Genomic DNA, 27810 nt, shown 5'->3' with positions numbered 1-27810 from the left:
TAGAAATTATTGAAAACGAGACATGGGGAAACATGTGAATATAGAAAATATAGTAATATATTTATAAAATTTGATTCTTAAATAGGTATAAATATTAATTGTTTTATAATTACAAATATTTCATTAATAAATAAAAACAATACACTAAATCACTAATAAATAATTAAATGGTAATACCAATTATTACAAAGTTAATTTAAAATAAAAATAAAATGTCTAAATTTTAAAATATTCTTAAACTTAAACCGTTAAACATTCTAATTGTTTATGTTTTTATTAGCATTCTCATAAAAAAATAAAGACTAGATCAAGTTCATCTAAAAACAAGTTGGCAAACTAAGGATGTTAACATTTCATATCCCGTGAATTCATCTTTACTAACATCTTATATTGTAAACAAGAAAAGCATTTCTATTTTGTCGAAAACACATTTTGGAAAAAAAAAAGTCAAAAATTCGTTTTCTAAATGCTTTCTTTATTCACGCTAAAAATTTTGGGGTAGGGACACATTCACGGCCTAAGAAACGTGTTTCTAAATTTTTGATAAATTAAGAAATCATTCGAAATTGTTTTGAAAACTTTCAACACTAAAAATTTTGGGTTAGGGACACATTCCCGGCCTAAGAAACGTGTTTCTAAAATTTTGATAAATTAAGAAATCATTCGAAATTGTTTTGAAAACTTTCAACGCTAAAAATTTTGGGTTAGGGACACATTCCCGGCCAAATTTTTGATAAATTAAGAAATCATTCAAAACTGTTTTGAAAACTTTCAACGCTAAAAATTTTGGGTTAGGGACACATTCCCGGCCAAATTTTTGATAAATTAAGAAATCATTCAAAACTGTTTTGAAAACTTTCAACGCTAAAAATTTTGGGTTAGGGACACATTCCCCGAATCCCGGTCTAAATTTTTGAAAAATTAAGAAATCATTCGAATCTGTTTTGAAAACTTTCAATTAATTAGGAAACGACACGAAAACTTTTTCAAAACCACAACAGGAAAACAATAAAAGCATTACCCTTGTAGAGTTTTTGTGAAACATAGGCTGCCACATGGAATAGGAGATTTGTTTTTAACACTGTCATAGCCTTCAAACTCTATATATATGTGCAAAGAAAGTTGAAAGAGCATTACAAGAGAGCCCTATAAACACCATTTCCATCACATCCAAGAACACTAAGTGAACAAGTAGTGATGTCTCTTACCTTTCTCCTCTTCCTCCTCAACTTGGCCATGGCTGCAACCAAAGAGCTCCGGCCAGGTTACTACTCCGAAACTTGCCCACAGGCAGAACTTCTTGTCAGGAATGTGATCAAGAAGAATATGGCAAGAGATCCCAGAAGCGCAGCCTCAGTCATGCGCCTGCAGTTCCATGATTGCTTTGTTAATGTAACATATGAGAAACCAGTACTTTCAACTTACTCCATTATCAATTTTCTCGAAACTTTACCTCATTTTTCTTTTATGCTTTGTAGGGATGTGATGCTTCGCTGCTGCTGGATGACACACCAAACATGCTTGGAGAAAAACTTTCTTTATCCAATATAAATTCACTGAGGTCATATGAAGTTATTGATGCAGCCAAGAAAGCAGTCGAGAAAGTCTGTCCAGGTGTTGTTTCTTGTGCTGACATCTTAATCATGGCTGCAAGAGATGCTACTGTTCTGGTAAGTGTTCTTCCCCTGTGAACTTTAGTCTCCAAACGAGCAAAAAGAATCATATTTCTCATTTCTGTATATCTTCATGCTTATGGAAAATAAATAAATAAAAGAACAAAAACGAGTGGTACTATAGTTTCTTTTTTTCAAGAACAATGCAAAGATGAGTGATGACGGATGGTAAAACCTTCAAAAGATAAAAAGAGCATTTGACATAGCAAGAATATAATTGTTTCTAATCTTCTTGTATTTGTTATCAATGATCCCCAAAGAAACGAGAAACAGATTTAAGGTCTTTTCCTGTCTTAACACAGAGTGGAGGGCCTGACTGGGAAGTGAAGTTAGGAAGGCTAGACAGCTTAACAGCAAGCCAGGAAGATTCAGATAGTATCATGCCAAGCCCAAGGGCAAACTCGAGTTACCTCATTGATCTCTTTGGCAGATTCAATCTCTCTGTGAAGGATCTAGTGGCACTTTCGGGTTCTCATTCCATTGGTAAAGGAAGGTGTTTTTCTATTGTTTTTCGGCTATACAACCAATCAGGTTCGGGCAAGCCTGACCCAGCCATGGATCCAATGTTTAGAGCAAAGTTACAGAAGCAATGCCCACGTGTTGGGGATGGAAATGTAACGGGAGACTTGGATGCAACAACTGTAGCATTTGACAACCAATACTTTAAGGACTTGGTCCATCAAAGAGGATTTCTAAACTCAGACCAAACACTCTTCACCTTCCCTCAAACCAGGGGTTACGTGAGGCAATTTAGTAAAAACCAAAATAAATTCTTTAAGGCATTTGTTAAAGGGATGATAAAAATGGGTGATCTGCAATCGGGTCACCGTGGAGAGATCAGAAGAAACTGCAGAGTAGTAAATAGCCAGCAGCCTGTAAAATTGTTGGAATCTTGAAAAAAAGATCCTTCTGTCGGTTGTGCTATTGATTGACAGAATTAGAGACCTATTGTGCAATGTTGCCAATAAAATTCATACTTCAGTTCAATATCTTAGCAGGTTAAGTGTCATCTTTTAATGAACAATTCTCGCTTCAGCTGCCACTCACTTTTCTTCCTCACAAAACTGAAACCTCTATCAGCACACAATCATTTCAATGAATAATTCCTGCTTTTAGTTCCTTCTGTCATGAGGAAATTCAGTTATCACTCATGCTTCTTCATGACACAACCGATATCTCTATCAGCAAACAATCGCTTGACCTCATATCAGTCAGATTGTCGGTAATTCATTACAAAATGAATCCAGCCTCGGGTACACATTCAGCTCGCTTAAGTTGGCCAAACAATCCATCTAGTAAGGAGTAAATTTCATGCGATGCTGGATGATAATTATCGCAGGCAGAAAATTGGTGGATCGCCTTTTCCAATTCAATCCAGCTAGATCCCGGACACTCCTTTTCAACACCAGATGTTTTCAAAGTAGCCCTGATCCTTGATACTTCACTCCATCTATTTGCTTCAGCATACATATTAAGTAAAAGGGTGTAATATCCAGTATTATTTGGCTCTAAGATAGCCAAATTGTCTAGGGCAACTTGGGCAATGTCCAAGTTCTTATGAAGTCTACAACCACCCAGTAAAGCACCCCAAACAACGGCATTTGGTTCTACTCTCATTCTTTTTATTACTTCTAATGTCTCCTCCAACAAACCAGCCTTGCATAATAGATCCACCATGCAACCGTAGTGTTTCATTTCAGGAAGAATTTCATAGCGATGGATCATGTCCAAGAACCTCGTTCGACCCTCTTCAACCAATCCTGCATGAGAACAAGCTGCAAGGACACTTACAAAGGTAACACCATTGGGCCTAATCTTTTCTTTCTCCATCCTGCTAAACATTGCCAGTGCTTCCTCTGCATAACCATGAACTGCAAGCCCATCAATCACAGAATTCCAACAAAAAAGATTCTTCTCCTGCAGTTTGAAGAACACCACGAGTGACTTCTCCAAGCTCCCACACTTTGCATACATGTCGACCAGTGCAGACCCAATATAGACATCAAGATCAAACCCATTTTGCATCACGTAAAGATGCATTTCCTTTCCATAATCCAGCACCCCGATATGGGCACAAGCTGAAATAATAGTTGTCATCGTCACTTCATCGGGTGTAATCCCATTGTTTTTCATATCCCCAAAAACTTCTAAAGCATCCCTGTACCGCTTGTTCTGACTATAACACTTGATCATTGTAGTCCATGAAATTAGATCCCTCTCTGGCATCTGATTGAAAAACAGCTCAGCAGACTCCACATCCCCAACACTAGCGTAACCATGAATCATGGTATTCCAAGAAGCAGTAATTTTCTCCGGCATTTTATCAAATACCTCCCTTGCAGAACCCAAATCCCCCTCACGGACAAGGGCTGAAACCATTGCAATCCAAGAAACACTGTCTCTTTCTCTTTCAGGAATTTCATCAAACACTAATCTGGATTCAATCACTTTGCCAAGATTGGAATAGAAATCCACCAAACAAGTCAAAACATGAACATGTGATCCGAACCCATGTTTCCAAACCTGCCCATGAACTGTTTCTCCAGTCTTAAAAGCACAAAGTAAAGTGCAACTTTTAACAATCGACGAGAAGGCATAGCTGTTTGGCCTAATTTGAGCTGTCAACATCTCAGCATACAACTCCATAGCTCTAAGTGGCCGATTGCAATGAACAAATGCTCGCATTAATGACGTGTAAACGAACACATTGCGATTCTCCATTTGAGAAAAGGCGCGGATGGCGAAATCAGTATCGTGAACAGCAGACGCAGAGATGAATCGGTTCATCAGGAAGCAGTCTTTGGTTAAGCCAAGTTTGATCATCAGCCCGTATAACGATTCAAGCTGTTTGGGAGCTGAAAATTTATGAGGCAGTTTTGCATCAGAAACATGCTGCTTCTTCTGCGCTAACATTGTCAGCCGGACACATCTGATAATCAATGCGTACCAGGATTCAGCCTGTTCGGAGCTTGAAGATTCCTCCACCAATTTAGCAATGGAAACGGGTTGCTTCTGTTGCACTCTAAAACGTCCGGCTGAGATGCCTACCATTTCCGTCTACTTTCCAGATACCAGTAGTTAAAGGTAGGTTGTAAATTGTAATAGGCGGGAAACTCATAGAGTGGTGTAAATAATAGCAAGGACTAAATATAAATATAAGCAATTCCTTTCAAAATAAATAAATAAATATAAGCAATTAAGTGAATCTGATGTCCGAAGTCGCGGAAGAAATACGTAGAATTATACATTAGGCAGATGAAGTGATCAGTGTTTCTATTCCCAAACTGTGGTGTGCCTGAAAGATGCTCATCTCGCAGAGGCTATGGCTTTGAAGGAAGTTTTATCTTGAGCAAAGGATAGACAATATACAAGAATTATGGTATGTTTAGATTGCCAGATGGTTTGCAATTCGATTAATCAACCACGCGAGGATCTATCATATGTTGACTGTGTAATCAATGAGATAAGAAGTTACAAAAGACACTTTGAAATAGTGTCCTTTAAATTTGTTCCTCTGAATAAGGTCGCTCATGCTTTAGCTCAGACTGCTCATTCGCAGATTGATCCTTCTATTTGGTTTTCTACTATTCCTACTTGTATTCAAACTTTGATTTAATAATATCTCGTCTTTTGGTTTTCAAAAAAAATAAAATGTAAATTGTAAACATTTAGTATGTAAATTGTGTATATTTGAACTTGGGTCCACATATTAATTTTCTAGAATTCTCCTAGCATACTTAAAGTTAGAGTTAATTCATTATAGGTCCATTGTCTTTGGTGGTAATTCCAAATTTTGTCCCACACTATCGTTTTTACCATTTAACATCTTATACTATTATTTTTTGGGTACTTTTAGTCCTTCTAATGACTTTTTATATTTTTAATAAGGACATTTTTGTTTTTTCATATTTTTCTTTTATTATTTTTCTAGTTTCAACCAATTTAATTGATTTAAAACTTTAGGTAACATTTGATTTTTAGTAACTATATTATACTAGTTGACGACGATGAGTGAGGAATGAGGTAAAGAGAGACTAGCCAACTTTGATATGAGCTCTAATAATATAAGAGATATCCATTAGATTGAGGTTAGAGATTTAAAAGCTATGTCATAATGAAAATGATCTTAGGTAGATTACGAAGGTGAATTTTCGAATTTCGGCCTTAAAAATATGTGATTGTTTTAGATTAAATCCTAAACAACGAGTCAACGATAGAGGAAAGGGGTGAAAAGTACTTGGCAATCAACAATGGTGTGGTTTTTTTTAATTTTTATTTTATTTTAGTTGAGTGGTAGTAATATAGCCATATAGGTGATGGTGGATGAGTCAAGGATGGATGTGTATAACTTATGCCATTAGGATGAAAATTATTTAAAAGTTTTAAGTATCTTGTAACAAGATTAATGTGTAGCTTGGTGGAGGAGAGCTTAATCTTTAAACAAGACAAGAGGTCCAGGGTTTGAATACTTACCTTTTTTGTCTGAAAATATTGTTTTATGTCACATCACAAAACTTGACAAGGTAATACCATGTCACAAAATCTGACAAGAATTGAATTGAACAAAATTAAGGTACAAAGAACTAAAATGTTACAGTAGAGGGATGTAGCAGTGCTTTGGCCATCATTTGCTAACTAACGCAAATTATGCTGTGCAATCGTGTGCACCATGTATGGTGCACACAGTTGTAAAAACAACGTCGTTTTGACTAAAAACGTGCGTCCCACTTAAAGAAAGAAATTCAAGTTCAATTTCCGACAATAGCATTTCTTTATTCAGGTTCGATTCTCGACAGTAGTATTTTTTTGTGCATAATTTGAATTATATATTCACAAATTAGTAACTATATATCCACAGTGAATGAATAACATAAAATCCAGAATGAATGAACTATGAACAACATAATACTGTTAAGGGAAATCAAAACTGTTTTTTTTTTAAATATGACATGCATTTTTAATCAAAACGACGTCGTTTTGCAATTGCATGGTGCACACTGTCGCACAACATAACTATCGGCTAACTAAAGTTAAAAATGAAATTTACTTCATTTTTACAAGTTTAATTTATTCAAATTACTGATGTCATTAATTAATTCTAATTACAGTATAGTAACCTTCTTTTATTTAAACAAATAAATGAGTTAGTTGGCCTATATTCTTTATTGGCTATGATTACAAGACAAAATTTACTAAATTCACACCATCAAATAATAGTTAAGTTTTTTTCGTCATGAAAAAAAAATAGACGTAATAAAAAGAAATACTTAGCAAATAAGGAAATTCAGAGAGTGCAAAACAAATTGAGAACATCAATCTCAAACACAGTAAAAGAGCATTTCAAACTTGAGGATAATAGTATGAAGTAGAATGTTGAATGAACTCCAAAATTCGCAAGACAAAAATCCTCGATATTAAAGAACTAAGAAGACAATATGAAGTAGGGCATTTGCAATTCTATCGCTTTAAGCAGCAACGGATGGCTTTGAGGCAGTAGAGAGTCTGGTCCTCTTCTTGGCCAAACTCTCACTGCGCCTCTCCCTCTGCTCCTTCAACCTAGAGGCAAGCAGTTTCTGGTATTCAGCAGCTTCAGTCTTGGCCTTGGCAATCCTCTGCTTCTTTTGGGCAATTCGAGCTCTCTTCCTCTGGAGAGTCAATGGAGTGACAAGCCTCTGTATCTTAGGAGCCTTGCTTGCCTTCTTCCCTGCAAGCACACAACAAAATATAGTTTTAATCACAAGACTGAATGAAATTCCAGAATAATCCACAACCTTACTGGTGCATTCAAGTATAAGAGAGGCAGCTGAAGAAAACTACTTACCGGATTTGGTAGTGAAATTACGGCGGTAGGTGTTGACATACTTCCTTACATCATCGTCCTTCGAGAGGTTGAAAAGCTTCCTAATCTTTGAAGCCCTCTTGGGACCTCTCATCCTCGGCTTCTCAATGTCAGTCAAGCCAGGAAGATCACTCTCACCCTTTTTCACAATCACCAGATTCAGAACAGACAGATCCTGACTGACAATGCATCCACGAACTGACTTCCTTCTGCGCTCACCATTACGCCTTCCATACCCTCGGAAACATGGAGTACCTGTTTACCAATTATGAATATTATATTTCCAACCAGGTAAAAGTTTAACTAACAAAGACCAAACAACATTAAACAGAGTGACAGTCCACATACCACGCTGGAGTAGAAGGCGAACACGGCCTGGAGTCAAAACTCCCTGTTTCATGGGAAAACCTTGCTTGTCACAGCCACCCATAATCTTGAACACATATCCCTTGAACTCCTGTAAAATACAAGACATATTTAGTACTTATTACAAGTTCAGTTAATAATTCAAGTAAGACTACTGCATATAAAAAGATAAAATTTACTTACATCTCCCAAGGCATCGCCGCTGACCTCCTGAGAAATCCTCTTGTCAAAAAAGGCTCGGCTGAATTTCAGTATCACAAGTCAGTAATTTAGTAAATACTGGTTGCAAAAAAATAAGCACTGAGCTAAACAGTAGAACAAAGAATTAAAATTAATTTCATTATACAAATTGATGATTCACAATGCGCATCCCATGCTTCTAATGCAAGTGTATGCTCACATCATAGCATATGGAATGGATATATCATCACTTATAATTTAAAGAGCATTAGAGCACTGAACCATTAAGGAATAAAAGTTTAAAACTTAATTAATGTAATTGATTAATTAACACACAATATGAACAAGTCATATAACTGTAACTTCATTATGTAGCACAATAGTTCCAACCAATTCCTTTTTCCATAAGATAGAATTCAAACCTTATAATAAACAAGAAAAGAAAGCTACATAAAAGCTGCATACTTCAGAATGCAAATGCAAATGATACAAATATAAACAGTCCAACAGATATACCCTAGGATAAGAACTAATACGTAACATATACAAATTTAAACTATTAGTAGCTTCTTCATTGCCTCATAGCATAGAACTTTTCTCAGGCATCATCAAATAGATTATAAAATATCTTGTAACACATTTGAGCTGGCTATTTAGAGACAGAAAACCGACCGCTAGTTTGTTTGGACATGAATCAACTAAAACTAACAAGAGATTCCAAAACGAAAAATTGATTAAAACAGAAGTTCAACACAACGCAGTAATGGTGAAAATGAAGAATGAGTAAAGTGAAACGCACAGTTTCTGATCATCGTCGATCTCGAGCTTCTTCTGGCACCCAGTGGTCGGATTTGCGATGTTGAACTACAAAAGCATAGAAGAAAAGTAGAACGATTCAAAAAAAATACGAAGAACATGTACTGTAATCTTAGACAATGAGAGAAATTCGGAGGTACCTTCATCTTCTGCTGCGGTACTCGGAGGAGGCAACGACGCAACGGAGACGATGAAGAAACCCTGGTCTGCTAGGGTTAAAATTTGGCTAAGAAGAATTTTTATAGCACCGGATTTGGATATCTGGGCCTAACGGTCCATTTTATGGGCCCGGATTGTGTTTAAATTATTTCAGTTTGGGCTATCGGCCCAAATTTCGTTCTCTATGTTATTCAGACAGCAGTCAAACTCGAGGTCGGAGAAACCAAAAACCGCTCCTTCACTTTTACTTCGCCATACCTCATTTCCTCTCTCTCTCTCTCTCTCTCTCTCTTTCTCTTTCATTCTCAAACCTCTCTGTGACAATGGCGTCGACACGCGAGGAGTATGTGTACATGGCGAAGCTTGCGGAGCAGGCGGAACGCTACGAGGAGATGGTGGAGTTCATGGAGAAGGTGGTGACGGCGGCAGGCGGCGCGGAGGAGCTCACAGTGGAGGAGCGCAACCTGCTGTCCGTCGCGTACAAGAACGTGATCGGCGCTCGGCGCGCCTCGTGGCGCATCATCTCCTCCATTGAGCAGAAAGAGGAGAGCCGCGGCAACGAGGACCATGTGGCATCAATCAAGGAGTACAGATCTAAGATCGAATTAGAACTGACATCGATCTGCAAAGGCATCCTCAATCTCCTCGATTCTACTCTCATCGACTCCGCTTCTTCCAGCGACTCTAAGATCTTCTATTTGAAAATGAAGGGAGATTATCACCGCTACTTGGCTGAGTTCAAAACCGGAGCCGATAGGAAAGAGGCCGCGGAGAACACTCTCTCCGCTTACAAAGCAGCACAGGTACGATTTCGACTCAAATATAAATATACTAAACTTTTTCAAATGCCGTTTTCGAATCTCGCATTGTTTCGTTTCGAAATGTAAACTTGAAATCTTATTACCGAGTTGATTGTGCTGGTTTTGTAGGACATTGCCGTTGCAGAACTAGCTCCCACGCATCCAATCCGACTGGGCTTGGCTCTCAACTTCTCTGTATTCTACTACGAGATCTTAAATTCTCCTGATCGAGCGTGTAATCTGGCCAAACAGGTGAACAAATTTTTCAAAAGTTAATACCTTTAATCTGCTTTGCAATGTCAAACCCCATTTACATAGTATCTAATATTGTTGGGTTCAATTGATTTCTTTGACTATGAGTAGGCCTTTGACGAAGCCATTGCCGAGCTCGATACTCTTGGAGAGGAGTCCTACAAGGATAGCACTCTCATTATGCAGCTCCTTCGTGATAATCTCACTCTGTGGACTTCAGATATGCAGGTAATTTGTCTATAATTCGTTTCTACAACACCATAGAAATTTCCTTATTTCTACATGTCTTGTAGATAAGATGGTTTTACTAATTGTATGTTTGGTTTTGTTTCTTGGTTAGGATGATGGAACTGATGAAATCAAAGAAGCACCAAAACAAGATAAAGATGAGTAAAGTGTGAGTGAGGTGCTACGTATTAAATGATTTCCAGCAATTCAAAGCTGCCATTTCTTGTTATTCAGTGTTTCAAGGTTGTCATTTATGTGAATTGTGGTTGCCCTTTTAAATTCAGACATTAAGGATTATTCACTTTAATGAAGGAATTACATTCATGATATTGCCCAGAATGTTGTGTCCAACTTATTTACACTCAATATTTGTATTCAAATTTACATATTCATTAGCTTTTGCATTGTTAGTGTTCAGGACAAACAATGGCATTTCTTTTCCATGGGATGTTTCCAAATGAAAATATATTTCTATGATGGATTGCTCTGTACAAATGCCATAGTACAAGATTGCCAAGAGCAAGTAAAAAAAAATTACAAATTAAAAATTAAAAAAAATAAAGGTGAAAAGAGGCTTATAATTTGTCACCTCATTTTTCTCCCTGATAAAAGAAGTATTTCTTTATAGGATATTATGAAACAAAAAATTCATACCATTTCAGGTTTAGCTATATGTGCAGTATAGGCCTACTCCAGGGCTGGGGATGAAGTGTGTGCTGCTGGGGATGAAGGTGGAACTGGGGATGGCTCCTTCCTACTGAAACTCTTTCTCAATATGAGGTCTCCAACTCTGCGAAGCAATGCTTTTTTTCTTCTATGCGAATTCTTTTCACTATCTGACTCATCTACATGATGACTATTATCTATAGTTTCACCAGCATCTTCTGTGTTTGGTGAATCTTCAGCATCTGCAAAGGCAGTAGACTTGCGGCGATGATGAACTGGTTGTTGCTTTGGGGTGCGCGGCTCTGACTTGGGTGAGTAAGGGGTATCAAAGATGGAGCCCTTGAGTGCCTCGGCCTTTTCAGGATCCTCATGTTCAATTCTTGATTGTGTATCATCCTCGTCCTCTTTGAGCAATGCCAGCTCTCTGAGATCAATGCTGAATTTTCTATCCTCTTTGTTCTCCTCATCTTCGTCTTCTTCTTCTACTTCTTCTTCTTCTTCTTCATCTTCATGCCCCTCGCTATCTGTATTCGGGGTCTTCATCCCTTCGTGATCCCTTTCCTCAACCTTCAACTCTTGGGACACATAAGAAAGCATTAGTTTGTACTGCTTGGCGTTCTCATTAGCTGCAGCCTCGTTGATCCTGAGACGTTCATTCTCACGAGAAAGGAAATGCACGGCTTCATCCTTGTCAGTCAACAGATCTTTGAGCTGAGAATTTTCTGCCCGTGCAATATCAGCTGCTGATTTTGCTGCAGTGGCTTCATTAACGGCCTGTTTCATTATATCCCTTAGTTTGTAGGTTTCTTCCCTTGCTGCCCTAGTCATGTGCTCAGCTGCTTTTAGTGCCTCGGCCAGCCTAGTGTTTTCATGTTGAGCAAGCGCCCTTTCTTCCTCGGCCCTCTTGATACAAGTCACAAATCCCATCTCCTTCCCGTTCCAAGCAAAAAGTGTGTCCTCGGCTTCTGATCTCAACCTCTCAGCTGTTTTTTTGTGCAGCTCGATTTCATTTTTCGCCTCATCCAAAAGCTTCTCATACTTTTCTTCTGTGCTCCCCACCATCTCTGTCATCTTTTGCAACTCTTCTTTCACTTGATCGAGCTCCGACTTAGTAGTGAAAAGCTTTTCTTTAGTCTCGGCACACTCTGTTGCTACTTCCTTCAGCGCTAGTGCTAAATCATCCATCGCCATACTGCTCTGTTCCTCTGCACCAGTAGCGTACTTCAGTTCATTCTTGAGCGTATTTAGTTCGTCTGTCAACCTACTAACCTTTGATAACGCGATTCTCTCGCTCTCTTCAGATTTTGCCAGCTTCTGTTTTAAGACTCGAAGTTCAGGTTCTTCTCTCTTTGAATGACGAAAATCATCATCAGAAGAATCACTGGACTGGCTTCTTTTCTTCCTGGAATTTGCCTCCAACAACTGAATCCTCTCAACAAGTGAACCAATTCTCTCCTTGTGTTCTTCCAACTCAATCTTAGTCTGCTCAAACGCCTTCGTCTGAGACTCCAAGGAATCCAAAGCCTGGCACTCCGACAGCTTCCTGTCCTCCACTTCATCTTCTAGCTCCTGGATTTTCCTCCTGTGATCATCCAGCAAATCCCTCGCTGCATCGCCCAATTCCTCCTTCAACCTCTCTAAACTCGAGTCTCTTTGCAACAACTTAAGCTCAAAATCCCTGGCACTGTCCAGCTCCGCTCTCAAAGACTGGATATCCTTGTCTTTCGCATTCGACTCTTCTCGTGTACAAGACAACAAATCCTTCAATGACTTGATCTCCTGAACTACCTCTTTTATCTCCCTTAGTTCCCGAAGGGCTTGGTTTCTGTCCTCCTCGGCGGAACATAGTTTCTGTTTGGTATCCCTCAGCTCCTCTTCTAGCTCCCCCATTTGCTTCTGCAGCACTACTGTGACTCTATTAATCCCACTCTGCATCAAACACACAAATCCTTCACAACTCATAATCAACATTCTACCAATCCACAAGAATTCTTATCTTTGATTTTCATAATGATCATCATTTGGTTCTTGACTTGTAATTTTTCCTAATAAAGTTTTTAACCGGGAAAATTTTACCTATATTTTAGTCATTCGTCAATAAATCTATTAAACAACAATCAAGTAATTAAGTAATTTCTATACTTTTTCCCTTTTGTGGGCTTCAAAACTTTTGTTTAGGTAGCCATAACTAAAAGAAGACTTAAAGCAACATTATCAGGGGTTATATAGAGGATAATGTAAGAAAAAGTTATGACAAATTGGAGAGAGTGTAGGAAGAAGACTTAGAGCAAGATTATACGGGGACATTTAAGGGATAATGTAAGAAAAAGTTATGACAAATTGGAGAGAGAGTATAGAAGAGAAAATTTTTTTGAGAACGAGTGTAGAAAAGAAAATGGGGGGAGCAATTGCAAGACACGAGAGATTGGAACAGTAACATGGGAAAGAAGAAAGTACACGCTATGCGCATTTGGCGCACAGCAAGGCCGTAGCCGGGCGCGTGCACGCGTCAGGGCCAAGTCGGCGCGCCTATGTACTTTAATATTTTTTTAAAAAAATTTAATTTTGATTTTTTTTCTCTCTCTCTCACATTCTCTTTCATAATCACACTTACAAAAATCCCTCAAAAACTGCAACAGAGATCAACTATTGTGGATGCTCTTATTATATATGGCAGGTCCATAACTGAAGTATTTCATTTATCTAAGAGCATAATTAACTAAAGTTGTAGCTTTAACTTACGAAAAAAAAAATGCTTCTGAGGTCCTCGGAGGATGTATGGAAATTACCTTTTTGTCCTTACGGCCTTAATGTAAGAACTAAAATACGTAAGATTTTCATAGCCTTAACAGAATTGAAACCCAAAAATCAAAGTGATAAAACGAAACCAGTGATTTAAGAAACAAACTCTTGAAGAAATTTATACATCTTTTCAAATTACCTCAGTCTTGGAAGGCTTCCGTTGCAGAGAAACAACGGCTTCGGCATCGATCTGCGATCCTAAAGCGTCGCCTCTACAGAGCTTGGATGCAGAGATTGTTCTTGCAAACACCGAGTGATGATTGCTGCTCTGTCGAAAATCAACCGATCCAGATCTATAATCCCCCCAAACAACCAACACAAATCAAACAAACGTACAAACATTCACTCATTCATCCTTTACGATCATAATAATACACACATATACAATGGTTTGTGACTCTCCGAATCCGAGAAAACCTCAGAAACGAAAACAAAAATGGAGGATGATTATGTACAATAGAAAGAGAAAAAAGGGAGGAAATGGAAGGATGAGTGCGGCTTTATTACCTGGATTTGGAACGTAGCATTATTGGATTGGATTGGGTGATATACGTGGTGAAAACCTCGTTGTTGACGGAGGATGCTCCAATCTTTGGGAAAATCAGAGAGATTTGAAAATTCCACCTCAAATTTTCTGTTTGTTGTGCGCGGGTGAAGGAGAAAGAGAATGTTAGTTATGGACTTCTGGTTAGAACTCGGGACAAACTCCGAACTTGGCGGGCACTTTCATGCGCATTGCCGCAACACTAAAATATATAAGAGAGAGATTATTTGTCAGAATTAAACTCGAAACTTTTTAGTACAATAATCACGCTCTATTTATTTATTTTATTTTTTTGAAAACACGCTCTACTCAATTGATAATCCTTTTTATTAATGTATCATTGTATGGAGTCGATCAATTCATAAATAGTAAAAAAAAAATTGGGTGAGAGTGAAATCTATCACTACAATTTGAGAGTGTGCACGGAGTAGAAATGACTAGTGAAGCGGATCTCAACAACGTTGACTTATGCCGTTTAGAGTTAGATCATTTGTGGACATTAGTGTAGCAAGCTTTTAGTGTAATAGTTGGTTTTTTGTACAAATTTAAAGATGCCAAGTAGGAGAGAAGGATGAATGGAAAAAACAAGAAAATGAGTTTTCAAGGAAAAAACAAAAAAAGGGTGGGCTCTATTGTTGTGTCCCACGCGACAAATGGTGTTGTTGGTGCGTTGTGGTGGGGCTCACTTCACAGACAAAAATCAAGTTCTTACAGTATGACCTCAATCATTCTCTTTCTTCCACTTCACCCAAAATCTCTTCAAAAACTGAGCAAAAACCATGCACTATTGTGGTAGCTCTAGTGAGGGCTCTCAAGATTGAACTTTTACCTTAATAAAGGTAAGACAATTCCCAACTAAATTGGTCGAATAATGCTTAGTAACTACACGAACTTTCAAGTTCGAATTCCTATATAAATTACTTATTGACCTTTTTAGTTTGAGTCATTCATGTATAAGCATATTTAAATTGATTTATCTCTTTATAGTCTCTGGTTGATTAGTATCAAAATGTCAATTTAATCCCAAATACATACTCAAGTAACAATTATGACCTTTCTCATAAATCAAAGATCATAGAAAATATTATATTTGTCTCCATTTTAATAGTCCTAAAGTATATAAATTAATTACAAATGGCATTTAATACTCCCTCAGTACGTTGTAGTATTGATGAAGAATGGCTAAAAAGTCTGACTTTGTCTTGGGGCCGGCGAAAATGACATGGGAATCTGTACACTTCAATTAATGGCTTCACAATTGTCTCAACTATACAATTTTTGGCTTAAATAAATGCCTAGTGCTAAACCATTTGAAATTAACATTTCTTTTAAATCTAAAAATATTACCTTTGTGATGACAACAAAAGAAGTGGGGACATTCATACTCTAACCTTAGTTAGGAGTATTCTTTTCTTAGAAATAAGGTTGGTAAACTACCAAAGTATAAGTTTGAGCATTAAATGAAAGGAGTTAAGTAGTCTTCATTATTTTTAACTCGAAGACTAATGAATAAAGTAAATTGTGAAATATGCATTAGTTTTTATAACAAATCCAAATTCATATCTTCTCTTTTTTATTCTTAGTAGGATTTAAACCATTCACCTTACGGTTGCTAACAAAGTAAAGTTTATGAACTTATTTTGACTTGGATGTCTAGTTGAATTGTGCCTCGAAGACCTGGTAAACTATAAGTGGTTACTAGATCAAATTAGTCTAAACCAATCACCTACAGTAGCAAAACACATTCTTCATAAACTAAGTCAATTAAGTTGATGAGGTCCAACTTAAATAGTAACAATGTGTGGTCAAGCTCGGCCTATCACAATCGTTATATCATGGATTGGAGTCTATCTTGTAAGATAAAATATTTGATACATGTTCATTTATACTATTTTATTAGTTTATTTTGACTACATTAAAAAATAAATTTGTATGAAAATATAATCAATCTGTATCATGGTCTGTTTTGTAAGATAAATTCTGATGTGTATAATATAATTTGCCAAGCCCATTTATATATTATATGTAGTGACTTTAATTCTAAGGTCCATTTAATGCGTTGGTTATGATGTCTTCTGGGCTAAAACTTTTCTGGTTATCCATTTCCACTTTTTTCCTGAGTAAATAGCCATTTATTTCATTGGGCTTCTAAAATCTGTGTTATATTCGGGTTATCACATCCAGGAGTAATGAAGAATTTAGAAATGGAATTGTGTGAGGAATGCAAATATTCAACTTAAGGATGTGATGGAGGCATTTAATTACTGAGTGCTAAATTTCCTGTTGTATCAACTATCCGGATAAAAAGATATATTTTTTTCATCATCTCTACCTGTGACGCAATGTAAGACATATTTTTTCATTGACCAAACCAATTACGTCATCATATCTACCTGTGACGCAATGTAAAACATAATTTTTCATTGACCAAATTCATTGCATCACCTCCACCTGGGATGCAATCTGCTATATTACATGTGTTTCTATGCATAACAAAATTTATTGAGATAGTCTTTTATGAAGCTGTTTCGAAAGTGAATTAATTTTATATAGGATTATTGTCAATATCATAGTTCTTTGTGGAGATATTGATGATCTGCAAGTACTTTACTGAGGATACGAGTAAAATGTTCTATTTACTTTCAAGTCATGTAATAGTTTTTGGTTTGAAGAGAGGATATATGTTTTCTATTGTTCATAATGAGTATTTCTTGGTGATTTTAAATGTATGTGTAAAACACCAATTTGAATGGTCTCTAGATACCATTCAAATTGGTGTTTTGATGTATGAGTGGATGATGTCCTACGTTTGACTACAAGGTTAGTTGTTGTAGTTCTAGATTTTGGTACACTAGAGATTATAACGAGGTGAGCAAGGAAAGATCTCAGAAGAAAGTTTAAGAAAGAACTCGTAAGCTTTATATGAAACTTGGGTTATTCAAACTATTGAATGGTTACAAAATGAGCCCTTTGAGGGGTATGTATACCCATTCCACCTCTTTAATGAAAGGTGGAGATCTACGGGATTGTACGGCTATAAATTAATATCTGGAACTTTTCCTAAAACTCTATACAAACCTAAGGTTTAGGCCGGGATTTAAAATGTTTTATGAATCTACCAAGGAAACTATGTATAAGTTTTTAGAATATTCTACAAACTAAGAGAAACTATGTTTAAGTGTAAGAAAGATCTAGAACAATATAGCTAACCTCGAAAAGTCATAGCAAAGTGCCCTGGGCGCTACATCCTTCCCAACTAATTCGGTTCCATTCTTGTTGCCTTGTAAGCTTCCAATTTGTCTTGAAACTGCCATAGATCATCTTCGAGTTCCCATGTTGCCTCCGACTCAGACAGTCTCTTCCACTTGATAAGGTAGTGCGTTTGAGGCAAAACTCCCTTTTCACGAACTACCTTACACATCTTCTATGTCTTGGTCGAAAGACTTAACGACCATGTACAGATGGTGCTCATTGTGATAACCCACGGCTTGGGTCTTCCACATCTTTATGATATATTTTGAGCATACTTATGTTGAAGACCCGATGGATTTTAGTTGAACTAGGTAGGTCAAGGCTATACAAAACCTTACCTACCTTGGCCACAATCAGGAATGACCCTTCATATGTTTACAAATTATTCTGTAGACACGAGTCCAAATATTCACAATTTACCCTTTAAAAATTTAGAATTTATATACTACGAACACCATTATCTTGTTTTGTATTCATAAGTTCCTTTCAAATACTACAGTCACACAATATTAACATATTATGATTTGATGACCCGATTTGATAACCCTATATTCACAAATTCTCTTCTACAGTTGTTATGTGTTTTGACTTAGAAACACAATTTATATTATAGAAATTCACAATTTCAATACTAAACATACATAATTATACGTCGTTTAGGACCAGGATCCACCTTGCAAGATGGACCTTAGTCCATGGTATAGCAACTCAATTGCACAAATTATTCAGTGGACTCGAGCCCACCTTGCAAGGTAGACCTGTGTCCAAATGTTCACAATTTACCTACTAAATATTCACAATTTAACTCTTAAAAACTTTACAATTCGTATACTACGAGCACACAATGTTAACATATGTATAATTGATTACCTTGTTTCGTATTCACAAGTTTCTTTCAAATATTGCAATCGCACAATATTAACATATTAAGATTTGATAATCCCTACAGGCTACCGTTGTTATATGTTGTGACTTAGAAATACAATTTATATTCTAAAAGTTCAAAATTTTAATACTAAAAATATAAAATTTATACGGTTTAATACCAGAGTCGTGGCATAACAACTCTACTAGTTATCATTGTTGTTAGGCATATATATGGCAACATAATTCTACTGTAAAGTTCAGTGCAGACTGCAAAATCATGTTGCTTGTTTTGAATTTTGCACCATACTGTTTTGGCCATTTGCAATCCCAATCCAATTCAATTTTTTATGTGTTTTTAGGAAATTCTTAATTTACAATATCACGAGTTTAGTTATTACTAATACATATAATTTGAGAGAAATTTATTCTATACACACTCATCAAAACTTTTCATTGTAATTGTTGTGCATTCACTAAACTTGTAAATTATTATATTTTTATTCACTAAAAACTTAATAATTATATGTGAAATAAAACATACTAACTCAATCAGGTAACAGTTATTTATCAAATACTCATTTATCTTTCCCGTTATTTGTGTGTAGTTATTTTTTTCTTTGTTTATTTCAAATTTTAAAAATAAAATAAAAAAAACATTGCTCATCAAATTTGTTTTGGTCAAGTTAATCTGTTGGTAAGTTTTAAGTAGTGTGATTTAATTCTCATGTATAATTTGTGATTTATAAATTATTACATTAAACTATATAAGTGAGATTTATCTTATGTAAAATTTTACAAATATTAAAATTGATTAAAATTTCTTAAATTTGAACAGAATATCTGTCGGATAAACTCATTTGACGGATATAAATACGGACTGAAGTCACAGAGGACTTCTCGCGAACTCGATATGGCTCCTCCACGTAGATTCCTCTCAAGCAAACACTCATCACCGAATCTACCGTCGCCGATGATGGCGGTGGCGGCGGATCCACCGTCCAATGTAGTCCCGGAGCCTGATATTGTAGTCATCATAGGGGCGCTACTTTGCGCACTAATGTGCGTGGCGGGACTTGTTCCGCTAGCCAGGTGTGCGTGGCTCCGGCGGAGCCGCCGCGCAAGGGCGGCCGGCGGCGCAAGCCGACAGCGCTCGCCGTCGAACAAAGGTCTGAAGAAGAAAGTGCTCCGGTCGCTGCCTAAGTTCACTTACGGCCCCGCCTTCGCCGCCGACGGGAAATTCCCGGCCGACTGCGCCATATGCCTGACGGAGTACGAGGACGGCGACGAGATCCGAGTGCTGCCGCAGTGCCGCCACGGCTTCCATGTGAAATGCATCGACACCTGGCTCGGGTCACACTCTTCCTGCCCGTCGTGCCGGCAGATCCTCGTCGTCGCCCGGTGCCGGAAGTGCAGCTGCAAGGAGATTCCGTCTGTCTCGGCTGCCGGAGCCGGAGAAGATTCTCGAAGCACCAGTAATATTCTAGGTTAACCGGAAATGGAGTTCAATTGTAGCTGTAAAAAATGTTATCTGACAATTCAGTAGTTTGCGAGAGTGGAACCAAGCAGTTCCGGCATGGCGGCACTATGTGCGTGCTCCGCCGTGTCTTGTGGCAGTTCCGCCGTAGGTGGCTGAGTTGCCGCCTTGAGTGTAGTTCCGGGTATTCGGGTCGGGTCGGTCGATATGCAGGGAAGACGTCAAGAAGAGGTGTCATTGCCTATGCAGTATGCACATATAGCCATATAGGCTGGCACTGTAATAGTGTAATGGCAGTCAAAGTATAAAATTTATTTGTCTTAATATTTTTGCTTATGACATATTTTTATATTTTTTATTTTGGACAAAAGGAGGGGTCTGATTATCTGATTTTTTAAAAAACATAAATCTTTAAAAAAATACTCTGTAATAATAAAACCTAAAATGTAAATGTTTTTTTTTTTTTTTTGGGTGAAGAAGACATGAGCGGTGATTTGATTATTCTAAATTTCGCTCCTCCAGCATCAACTTGACAAAGCCCAGGCATCCTATCTGGAGGGTCCTCCAATATCCTAGTCCCCCAATTGTCCGTCTCACCGTCCGCCCAAGATTAGTCACTAGTCTGCACACTTGTTTCCTTCTCTCATAATATGTGAGAAAACCACACAATCAAAACTACAAGAAACTTAATTACAATCCATAACGAGTGAGGGAAGGTTATCCCCAGGAAACTTTCATTCATCACCTCAATGACAGCTTCCGAATTTAGCTCAACGAGAACCTTCTGAACACCCTTCTCTCTATCGAGCCGTAAACGCTCCCTTAGACCTAAATGAAAAAAACAATGCCATCTCCATAGAGCTGCATCTCTGTTTTATAACTATATTTTCACAAAGCTTTTCACTTCACGTTGCATATTTTATTTAATTCACATAAATTTAGAGTCATAGTATAACCGCTACCCACATGTTACTACCGTTTTTCCAGTAACACAAAGTCTTTTTTTTTTCTCTCTCTCTTTTGGCCTACTTGCGTGAAATTCAAGCTCTACTATAACTGCTACCCACTTGCCAGTTGCCACTATCACTTTTCTCATAACGCATTAAGTCATACTGCTTTTTTTGCTTACTCACGTGAAATTTTTGGCTCTGTTATAACGGCTAGATAGCAACTTGCCACTATTGCTTTTCTCGTAATGTATAAATTCATTTTGCCTTTTTTTGCTTACTCATATGAAATTCGGACTTTGCTATGTCTTCTACGCACTTGCCACTACTGCTTTTTCTTGTAACGCATAAAGTCATATTACCTTTGTTGCTAACTTACGTGAAATCTGGACGCGGTTATAACTACTACCTATGTGTCACTGCAATTTTTCTTGAAACATATGAAGTCATGTTACCATTCTTTTTTCACTCGCATGAAATATTGATTCCATTACAACCGTTACTTATACGTGTTACGTACTACATCTTTTATCATAAACGTATAAAATCATATTATTATTTTTTTTTTTTGCTCACTCGCGTGAACTCTATGCTTTGTTATAATCACTACCACGTGCCACTATAGTTTTTCACATAACATATAAAGTTATGTTACATTTTTTTTTGCTCACTCATGTAAAATCTGGATTTTGTTATACTCGCACCCAAAAGTGGACGACCACCAATATATGAAAAATTGATCATCAAATTTGTTTGTTTTTTTTTTCTCTTCATTTTTTTAATTCAAATACCACCCAATTAATGCCACTATTGCTCACTACTATTCCATCTGTCTCATTTTATATGTCATACTTACTATTCATTGGTCAAACAAACTATTTGTTCTTTGTTTATTTTTTTAATATTCTTTACTTATTTTTAAATTTGATTTGTTGTGTTTAATACTACTTTTAGTGTAGTTTATATATATATATATATATATATATATATATATATATATATATATATATATATATATATATATAAATTTTGTATACTAATACTAAACTTAATATTATGAAAAATTGAATTAAAAATGACTCTAGTCAAGCCTCGTTAATTGAACTGGACACATAAAATGAGACTGAGGGAGTAATATTTAGTACAAATTTTTAATTTACTTATATTTTGAATTTTAGTCCATATAAATAGACAGAAATGACAACAATTGTTACTTGTTTTATGACTTATCATTAATTTACACCTTAATCTCAGCACATAGTGTGCACCTAAATCTGTGTCTTATACTATTGTTTACTTTTGATATGCCACTAGTGCTCAGTCTTAATGTGTTATGTAAATTTTAAGTTTTCTCCCATTTTAAATTTAATCTATCTAAGTGAATAAAAATTGTAAAAGGAATTGTTTATAGTATAAATTAAAATTAATTAAATTATACCTTAAATCCCCTCATTTGCACATTGTATGCACCACATAAAATTTGCTATAATTTTAAAAATACTAAAACTTCAAATAACGTAACTATAAAATAAAATTACCAAAAATTAAACAAATGTATCAAGAAACATAATTTAAAAAAAAAATTAATTTGTCATTTTGTTTTGAAATTTATAATCTATCTTGGTATATAAAAATTGCACAACTTATGAAAGATGAAAACTCGTCTTTTTGTTTTATGTCCATCAAAAAAAATCATAAACTTTTCGACATATAGACATTAGGATAAAATATACTATATTTTTGAGTTACAATAAAAATGTGTAGTCACTATCCATGGCCTGATAAAATAATATGATTGAATTCGTAATATTTTTGTATGAGAATAATATTCCACATACTTAATCATCCTTGATTAAAATTATATTTTCACTTAACACTTGTTTCTAGCAGTTAGGTGTGGAAACCTAGGGTACATTAAAAAAAATTAAAAATTATGGCCCTGTTTGTTAAAATATTAGCCTATCACTATCAGTCTATTTTGACTTATTTGACTACTATTAATTGTTTGACTTGGTTAAAAAAATTAAATATAAGTGTTTTGTAACTCCAAAATGCTAAAATTCAAAAAGTGACTCAAAACAACTTTTTCACTTAGCTTTTTGAGAAAAAAAAAATTATATCAAACAGCTATCAGCTATCAGCTAATTTACCAAACACCTTTATACAATCATCAGCTAATGTTATTAACTAGTTATACCCTCTAATTAACCCAATCAGCTAACAACCAACAACCATTTACCAAACAGGGCCTATACTCATGTAAGTTTAACTTGTTGAATGAGTTTACTCATGTAAGTTTAACTTGTTCTAGACGATCAGCGAACCGGCCAGCTCATGTGTTAGCCAAACAGTCTGTTTTTTTATGTCTAGTTGTTCGGAGTTGTTGTCAAACCCTCCATCTTTCCAATTTAACGTGTTACTTTTGGATATGAATTAATGAATCTGGTTCTTAAAAAAATTATACTCCCTCTCTCTCATTTTACCTGTCTTACTTTCCTTTTTAGTTTGTCTCAAAATAGTATCACATATCTAAAATTGAACATAACTATCACTTACATTTTCTAATTTACCCTTTTGACTTTTCAAATTTCTAGAGGTAAGTACTATTATACTTTATACAAACAACACATATTTTTGAAAGACAAAATTGAAAAGTTAGTAACATTTACGGAGTATTTTATTGTATTAAAATTCGTGCAAAAAGCAAGTAAGACAATCAATTAGGGACGGAGGGAGTTTCTCAAGCACATAATATGATGCCATAATTAAATATATTAAATTTGATTTTCAACCTTTCTTAATATATATAACGCTCGCGCTTGTATCGATGTGTTGACTCACAATTTAGTTTCTTGAATGATTTTTAGATAAAAATTTTGAAGACTTATAATCATGGTCGCAATAGGCGCTAGGCGCTAGTCGGACGTTCGAGTAGCGCCTAGCGCCTAGGCGGAATTTAGGTGGCACTAGGCGAGCGTCAAAAAAATACTGAAAGACTTGTAATTTGACAATTTTAATGAGGCTATTTTCAACCTTCAATCAAATAACACACTCAAAATCGGAAGAAATCGACCGAATTGGTCGATTTTGACCGATTTCACCGCTTAGCCGGCCGCCTAGGCGCCCAACCGATTTTTAGACGCCTAATAGTGAAAGCAGAATGGCCTAGGGGCACCTAGCGCATAGGGCACCGCCTAGGCTGATTTTTACAACCGTGCTTATAATTAATCTGACCTAAATTGAGAAACCTAATGTATCATATATATTTTTATCAAAGGGAGAGGAACCTAGAGTAGGGAGAAATTATACTCTAACACACACCCACTAACACCCCACAAAAAGTGTTTAACCTAAAATATCTTCAAAATTGAACCGAATATCGGTAAGAATGTATGATAAACGCATTTTACGGGTATAAATATGGACTAAAGTCACAGAGGATTTCTCGTGAACTTCATATTTCATACTTTATATGGCTCTTCCACGTAGATTTCTCTCCGGCAACCACTCATCACCGAATCCACCGTCGCCGACGAAGACGGCGGCGACGGAGCCACCGTCGTCGTCAGCAACTCCGGAGTCTGATTTTATAGTCATCCTAGCGGCGCTACTGTGCGCCGTGATATGTGTGGTAGGGCTTGTTATGGTAGCTAGGTGTGCGTGGCTCCGGAGGATCCGCGCCGGGGCAAACGGCGGCGCAAGCGGACAGCCGTCGTCGAACAAAGGCCTGAAGAAGAAAGTGCTCCGGTCGCTGCCGAAGTTCACTTACGGCCCCTCCTTCGCCGCCGCCGCCGAGAAGGAAATCCCGGCGGATTGCGCCATATGCCTGACGGAGTACGAGGAAGGCGACGAGATCCGAGTGCTGCCGCAGTGTCGCCACGGCTTCCATGTGCAATGCATCGACACCTGGCTCGGGTCCCACTCCTCCTGCCCCTCGTGCCGGCAGATCCTCGTCGTCGCCCGCTGCCGGAAGTGCGGCTGCAAGGAAATTCCGTCGGTCTCGCCCGCCGGAGCCGGGGAACAATCTCAAAGCGCCATTAATATTCTACTTTAACTGGAAATAGTTCAATTGTAGCATGTAATCTGACAATTCAGTTTATGCGAGGGTGGGAGCAAACAATTCCGGCATGGCCACGCCATCTGAGAACTCCGGCTTGTCTAGTAACAGCTCCGCCGTTAGCGGAGGAGCTGCGGCCTTGATTGTAGTTCCGGGTATTCGGGTAGGGTTTGGCAGGGGAAGAAGAGATGTCAATCACCGTTCAAACTCTCCTTGATTAGGATTTGCGTATATAAGTTGGCACTGTACATAGTAGTCAAAGTATATATAAAAATGAATTGTCTTTGTACTTTTGTGTGAGAGATCTAAATCTATAAATAAAAAATAAAAATTGGGCAATAAAACACGGTATAATAACAATCTTGATATCTGCAATGCTTATCTTTATAACGATTTTCGCTTTTTCTTTTATAACGCTCTTAGTCACGTTGTTAGTTCTATTCAACTCACATTAAATATGAGTCTATGTAGCCCCTCACTTGTAATAATCATTCATGTTTTTACTGTTAGTTCTTCTCAACTTACATGAGCACTCACATGTTATCCACCGCATTACCTCTACTTTGAACAAGTACCTCACGCAATCCACATTGCTAGTAATCCTAATGGTTTGTTCACGCATATGATGTCCAATCAATTGATCATATCTTATCATCCCCAACTATGTTTGACCATACTACAGCCAACATGAGCAGCTTAGTTGGTCACATAGGTGAAGTTTGAGAATAATGATCCGAGATGAAGTCTCACTAACAACAGTAAGGGGGGTTCTTTGTGCGCAATAAGCAAAAATTTAACATTAAGTTCTGTCGAACCGGGACAGGTGACTCAACCTTTTGGGAGTGTTCAACTAAGTTACAATGATTTACATCCTCTCAGAAGTTTTGTCAAACCAAGACAGGGAGTACCTTGGGATTGGGGATTCAACTTTTTGGAAATAATGTTTGACCATACTACATCCCCTACACTAGACCCAACGATCCATTTCCAAAGCTCTCAAGACCCAATCACACTTCTTGAGATTTCATTTAAGCATAAAAGTTAGGTTTATTTATTACTATATTCCTTTCCAAACTTCACTTCAAAACAGCATCTTGGATGATGGGGAATAACATCACGTTCCTTGAGGTTTTGGCCATGAACAAAATATTTTTAAGGAGGGAAAGATGAGCAAAAAGGATGGTGCTCCTCTTCCCCTTTGGTTTTGATTCTAAACCCACTCATCACCTTTTCACGTTAAATATGGTGATATTAGGTTAAAGCTAAAAAAGTACCTTAAAGTTTTGAGACTATGTGGCAAAGTAGTTCCCCTAAAACACTCAAACTTTGAATATAAGAATCAATGGAGCATTTCTTAATGTGGTATGATGTGATGTTGAAATTCAAAGCATAGATCGAAGAGGTTTTGGTAGAATCTTCAAGAGAGAGAGAGGGGCAGGAAAAAAAATCAAGAAATAAAAGCATCTTAAAACTACATCTACATTGTCAATAATAACTTAACTTGTTACTCGAGTTTAAACCCTCAAAAAGGTAAATCCCAACTCAGAGCAATCGCACATGGACATTTTAATCTCATTATTTGCGAGTAATTTTAATCTCAAGTATTCAGAGTTGGTATAAGTTTTCATTGTATTTGAGAAAATTTATTGTTATGTATGTAATTGGATATATACATATTCTAGTAATCATCATATAAGAAAAAAAAAATGAAAACAACATACCAAACACATGAGAAATAATCAATATTAAACCAACTTCAATGTAAATTCTTGGTGGGTTTTTACACTTTATTGGAAGAGAGGAGATGAAGTGACATAAGAGAGAAACTTGATTTTTCGAATTTATTTTTAAAAAAAAATAAAAAAAAATTGAAGCTTCCGCGCAGCCCAGCGCCTAGCAGATACGTTTGAAGTACATCAGAGTGGTCACTAGGGGCATTCACACACCCACTAGGTGGGTCAATCACCAACTCTATTTACATTGATTTACGAAAAAAATCCACAACAGTTACTCGAAAGTGCATTAAGTGAAGTCTGTCTTGTGATCATAGCCGGCAATGGATCATAAGGAGGAAAATCAAAAGTTGCCTATAACTGACCGAGTTAAACTATAAATGTCAATAGACAACTCCCACAAAGGCAAACGTAGAACATTAGGGTTACCAAGCTAACTCTCCAACCAACTAGAGAGAGGGAGAGAGAGAGAGAGAGTTCAGCATGATGATGTGCTGAGGCCTGAGAGGCAGGCCAATGTTCGGATACCAAAAGCTGTTCAAAGTATGATAAGTGCATAAATAAAGTGCAAGTGGAAGGCGGGGTCCTGGGAAGTAAGTTTTCATGAATCTAAGAACTTTTCACAAAATATCTTTTCCTCTACTGCCACTTCACACTTTCACAAAACAAAATATCTTCTTCCCCTGCCACCTCAATCTTCTAACACTAACACATAAATATATTGCCAGTTGCAAATTAACCATACAACAATTGGTCATATTCTACAACAATGGATGTCTAATGGTGAAGTTAAGGTTATCCATCCAAAGCGGTCGAGATTTGAGAATATATCTCCTACTACAGAACAAATGCACTAAACATCAAAATCAACCAGACTAATCCCACTTCCTACCTTATCTGTCATCTAGTATGTCTGCCTGCCCAGATTTTTTTTTTAAAAGATGAAATTTATGTTATTTTCTTGGCTTTTCCACTACCCAAATCCCATTCTACCTACCAGGCACCTAAAACTTCCTCTAATTGCAGCTCGACAGCAAATCATAACTTACTGACTCTTGACCATCAAAGTCTACATTTACGGCAGCATAGAAGAGTGAAGAATGGTACATAATAATGTGTTTGAGCATAGAGGAGAAAGAAATATTAGAAATAATT

The 27810-nt window shown here is 36.9% G+C and overlaps 8 protein-coding genes across 10 annotated transcripts in view; 4 read left to right on the top strand and 4 right to left on the bottom strand.

Moving 5' to 3' along the window:
* LOC109177603 (40S ribosomal protein S6) overlaps nt 1–9095 on the bottom strand; it is a 29060-nt gene extending 19965 nt beyond the window's left edge. Inside the window, exon 1 of the mRNA XM_019327004.1 lies at nt 9044–9095. The gene's annotated coding sequence lies outside the window, so the exon portion shown is untranslated. The remainder of the gene's footprint in view (nt 1–9043) is intronic.
* LOC109177595 (peroxidase 17-like) lies at nt 1138–2660 on the top strand. Its single transcript, XM_019326991.1, has 3 exons — nt 1138–1392; nt 1479–1670; nt 1976–2660. Exons 1-3 carry the CDS (start codon nt 1198–1200, stop codon nt 2567–2569), a joined length of 981 nt encoding a protein of 326 aa, XP_019182536.1. The 5' UTR covers nt 1138–1197; the 3' UTR covers nt 2570–2660.
* Nucleotides 2784–4794, bottom strand: LOC109177586 (pentatricopeptide repeat-containing protein At1g06145). Its single transcript, XM_019326972.1, has one exon. The coding sequence runs from the start codon at nt 4722–4724 to the stop codon at nt 2904–2906; it is 1821 nt and encodes a 606-aa protein (XP_019182517.1). The 5' UTR covers nt 4725–4794; the 3' UTR covers nt 2784–2903.
* LOC109177602 (40S ribosomal protein S6-like) lies at nt 6960–9120 on the bottom strand. The gene is made up of 6 exons (XM_019327002.1): nt 9015–9120; nt 8858–8922; nt 8062–8119; nt 7861–7969; nt 7495–7767; nt 6960–7377 (listed from the first exon to the last, which is right to left on the bottom strand). The coding sequence occupies exons 1-6, from the start codon at nt 9018–9020 to the stop codon at nt 7139–7141; spliced, it is 750 nt and encodes a 249-aa protein (XP_019182547.1). The 5' UTR covers nt 9021–9120; the 3' UTR covers nt 6960–7138.
* Nucleotides 9121–9255: 135 nt separating this feature from the next.
* On the top strand, nt 9256–10664 carry LOC109177601 (14-3-3-like protein 16R). Its single transcript, XM_019327000.1, has 4 exons — nt 9256–9836; nt 9963–10085; nt 10197–10313; nt 10426–10664. Exons 1-4 carry the CDS (start codon nt 9357–9359, stop codon nt 10477–10479), a joined length of 774 nt encoding a protein of 257 aa, XP_019182545.1. The 5' UTR covers nt 9256–9356; the 3' UTR covers nt 10480–10664.
* Nucleotides 10665–10761: 97 nt separating this feature from the next.
* LOC109177584 (WEB family protein At5g16730, chloroplastic) lies at nt 10762–14533 on the bottom strand. 2 transcript variants are annotated; one of them, XM_019326968.1, is made up of 4 exons: nt 14289–14533; nt 13920–14074; nt 12051–12910; nt 10762–12017 (listed from the first exon to the last, which is right to left on the bottom strand). In XM_019326968.1, exons 1-4 carry the CDS (start codon nt 14306–14308, stop codon nt 11001–11003), a joined length of 2052 nt encoding a protein of 683 aa, XP_019182513.1. In that variant the 5' UTR covers nt 14309–14533; the 3' UTR covers nt 10762–11000. The 2 variants fall into 2 exon arrangements, with proteins under 2 accessions (XP_019182513.1, XP_019182512.1); XM_019326967.1 differs by having other exon boundaries at nt 10762–12908; nt 13921–14074.
* Nucleotides 14534–19311: 4778 nt separating this feature from the next.
* Nucleotides 19312–19965, top strand: LOC109177889 (RING-H2 finger protein ATL8-like). The gene has a single exon (XM_019327372.1). It carries the CDS (start codon nt 19355–19357, stop codon nt 19931–19933), a length of 579 nt encoding a protein of 192 aa, XP_019182917.1. The 5' UTR covers nt 19312–19354; the 3' UTR covers nt 19934–19965.
* A 4151-nt stretch (nt 19966–24116) lies between these two features.
* On the top strand, nt 24117–25232 carry LOC109177888 (RING-H2 finger protein ATL80-like). Of its 2 annotated transcripts, XM_019327371.1 has the most exons (2): nt 24117–24394; nt 24428–25232. In XM_019327371.1, the coding sequence occupies exons 1-2, from the start codon at nt 24338–24340 to the stop codon at nt 24917–24919; spliced, it is 549 nt and encodes a 182-aa protein (XP_019182916.1). In that variant the 5' UTR covers nt 24117–24337; the 3' UTR covers nt 24920–25232. The 2 variants fall into 2 exon arrangements, with proteins under 2 accessions (XP_019182916.1, XP_019182915.1); XM_019327370.1 differs by having other exon boundaries at nt 24122–25232.
* Nucleotides 25233–27810: the final 2578 nt, after the last annotated feature.

The sequence above is a fragment of the Ipomoea nil genome, unplaced genomic scaffold (assembly GCF_001879475.1).
Source record: "Ipomoea nil cultivar Tokyo-kokei standard unplaced genomic scaffold, Asagao_1.1 scaffold0805, whole genome shotgun sequence".
NCBI lineage: Eukaryota > Viridiplantae > Streptophyta > Magnoliopsida > Solanales > Convolvulaceae > Ipomoea > Ipomoea nil.
This window is presented reverse-complemented; position numbering and strand designations above follow the sequence as displayed.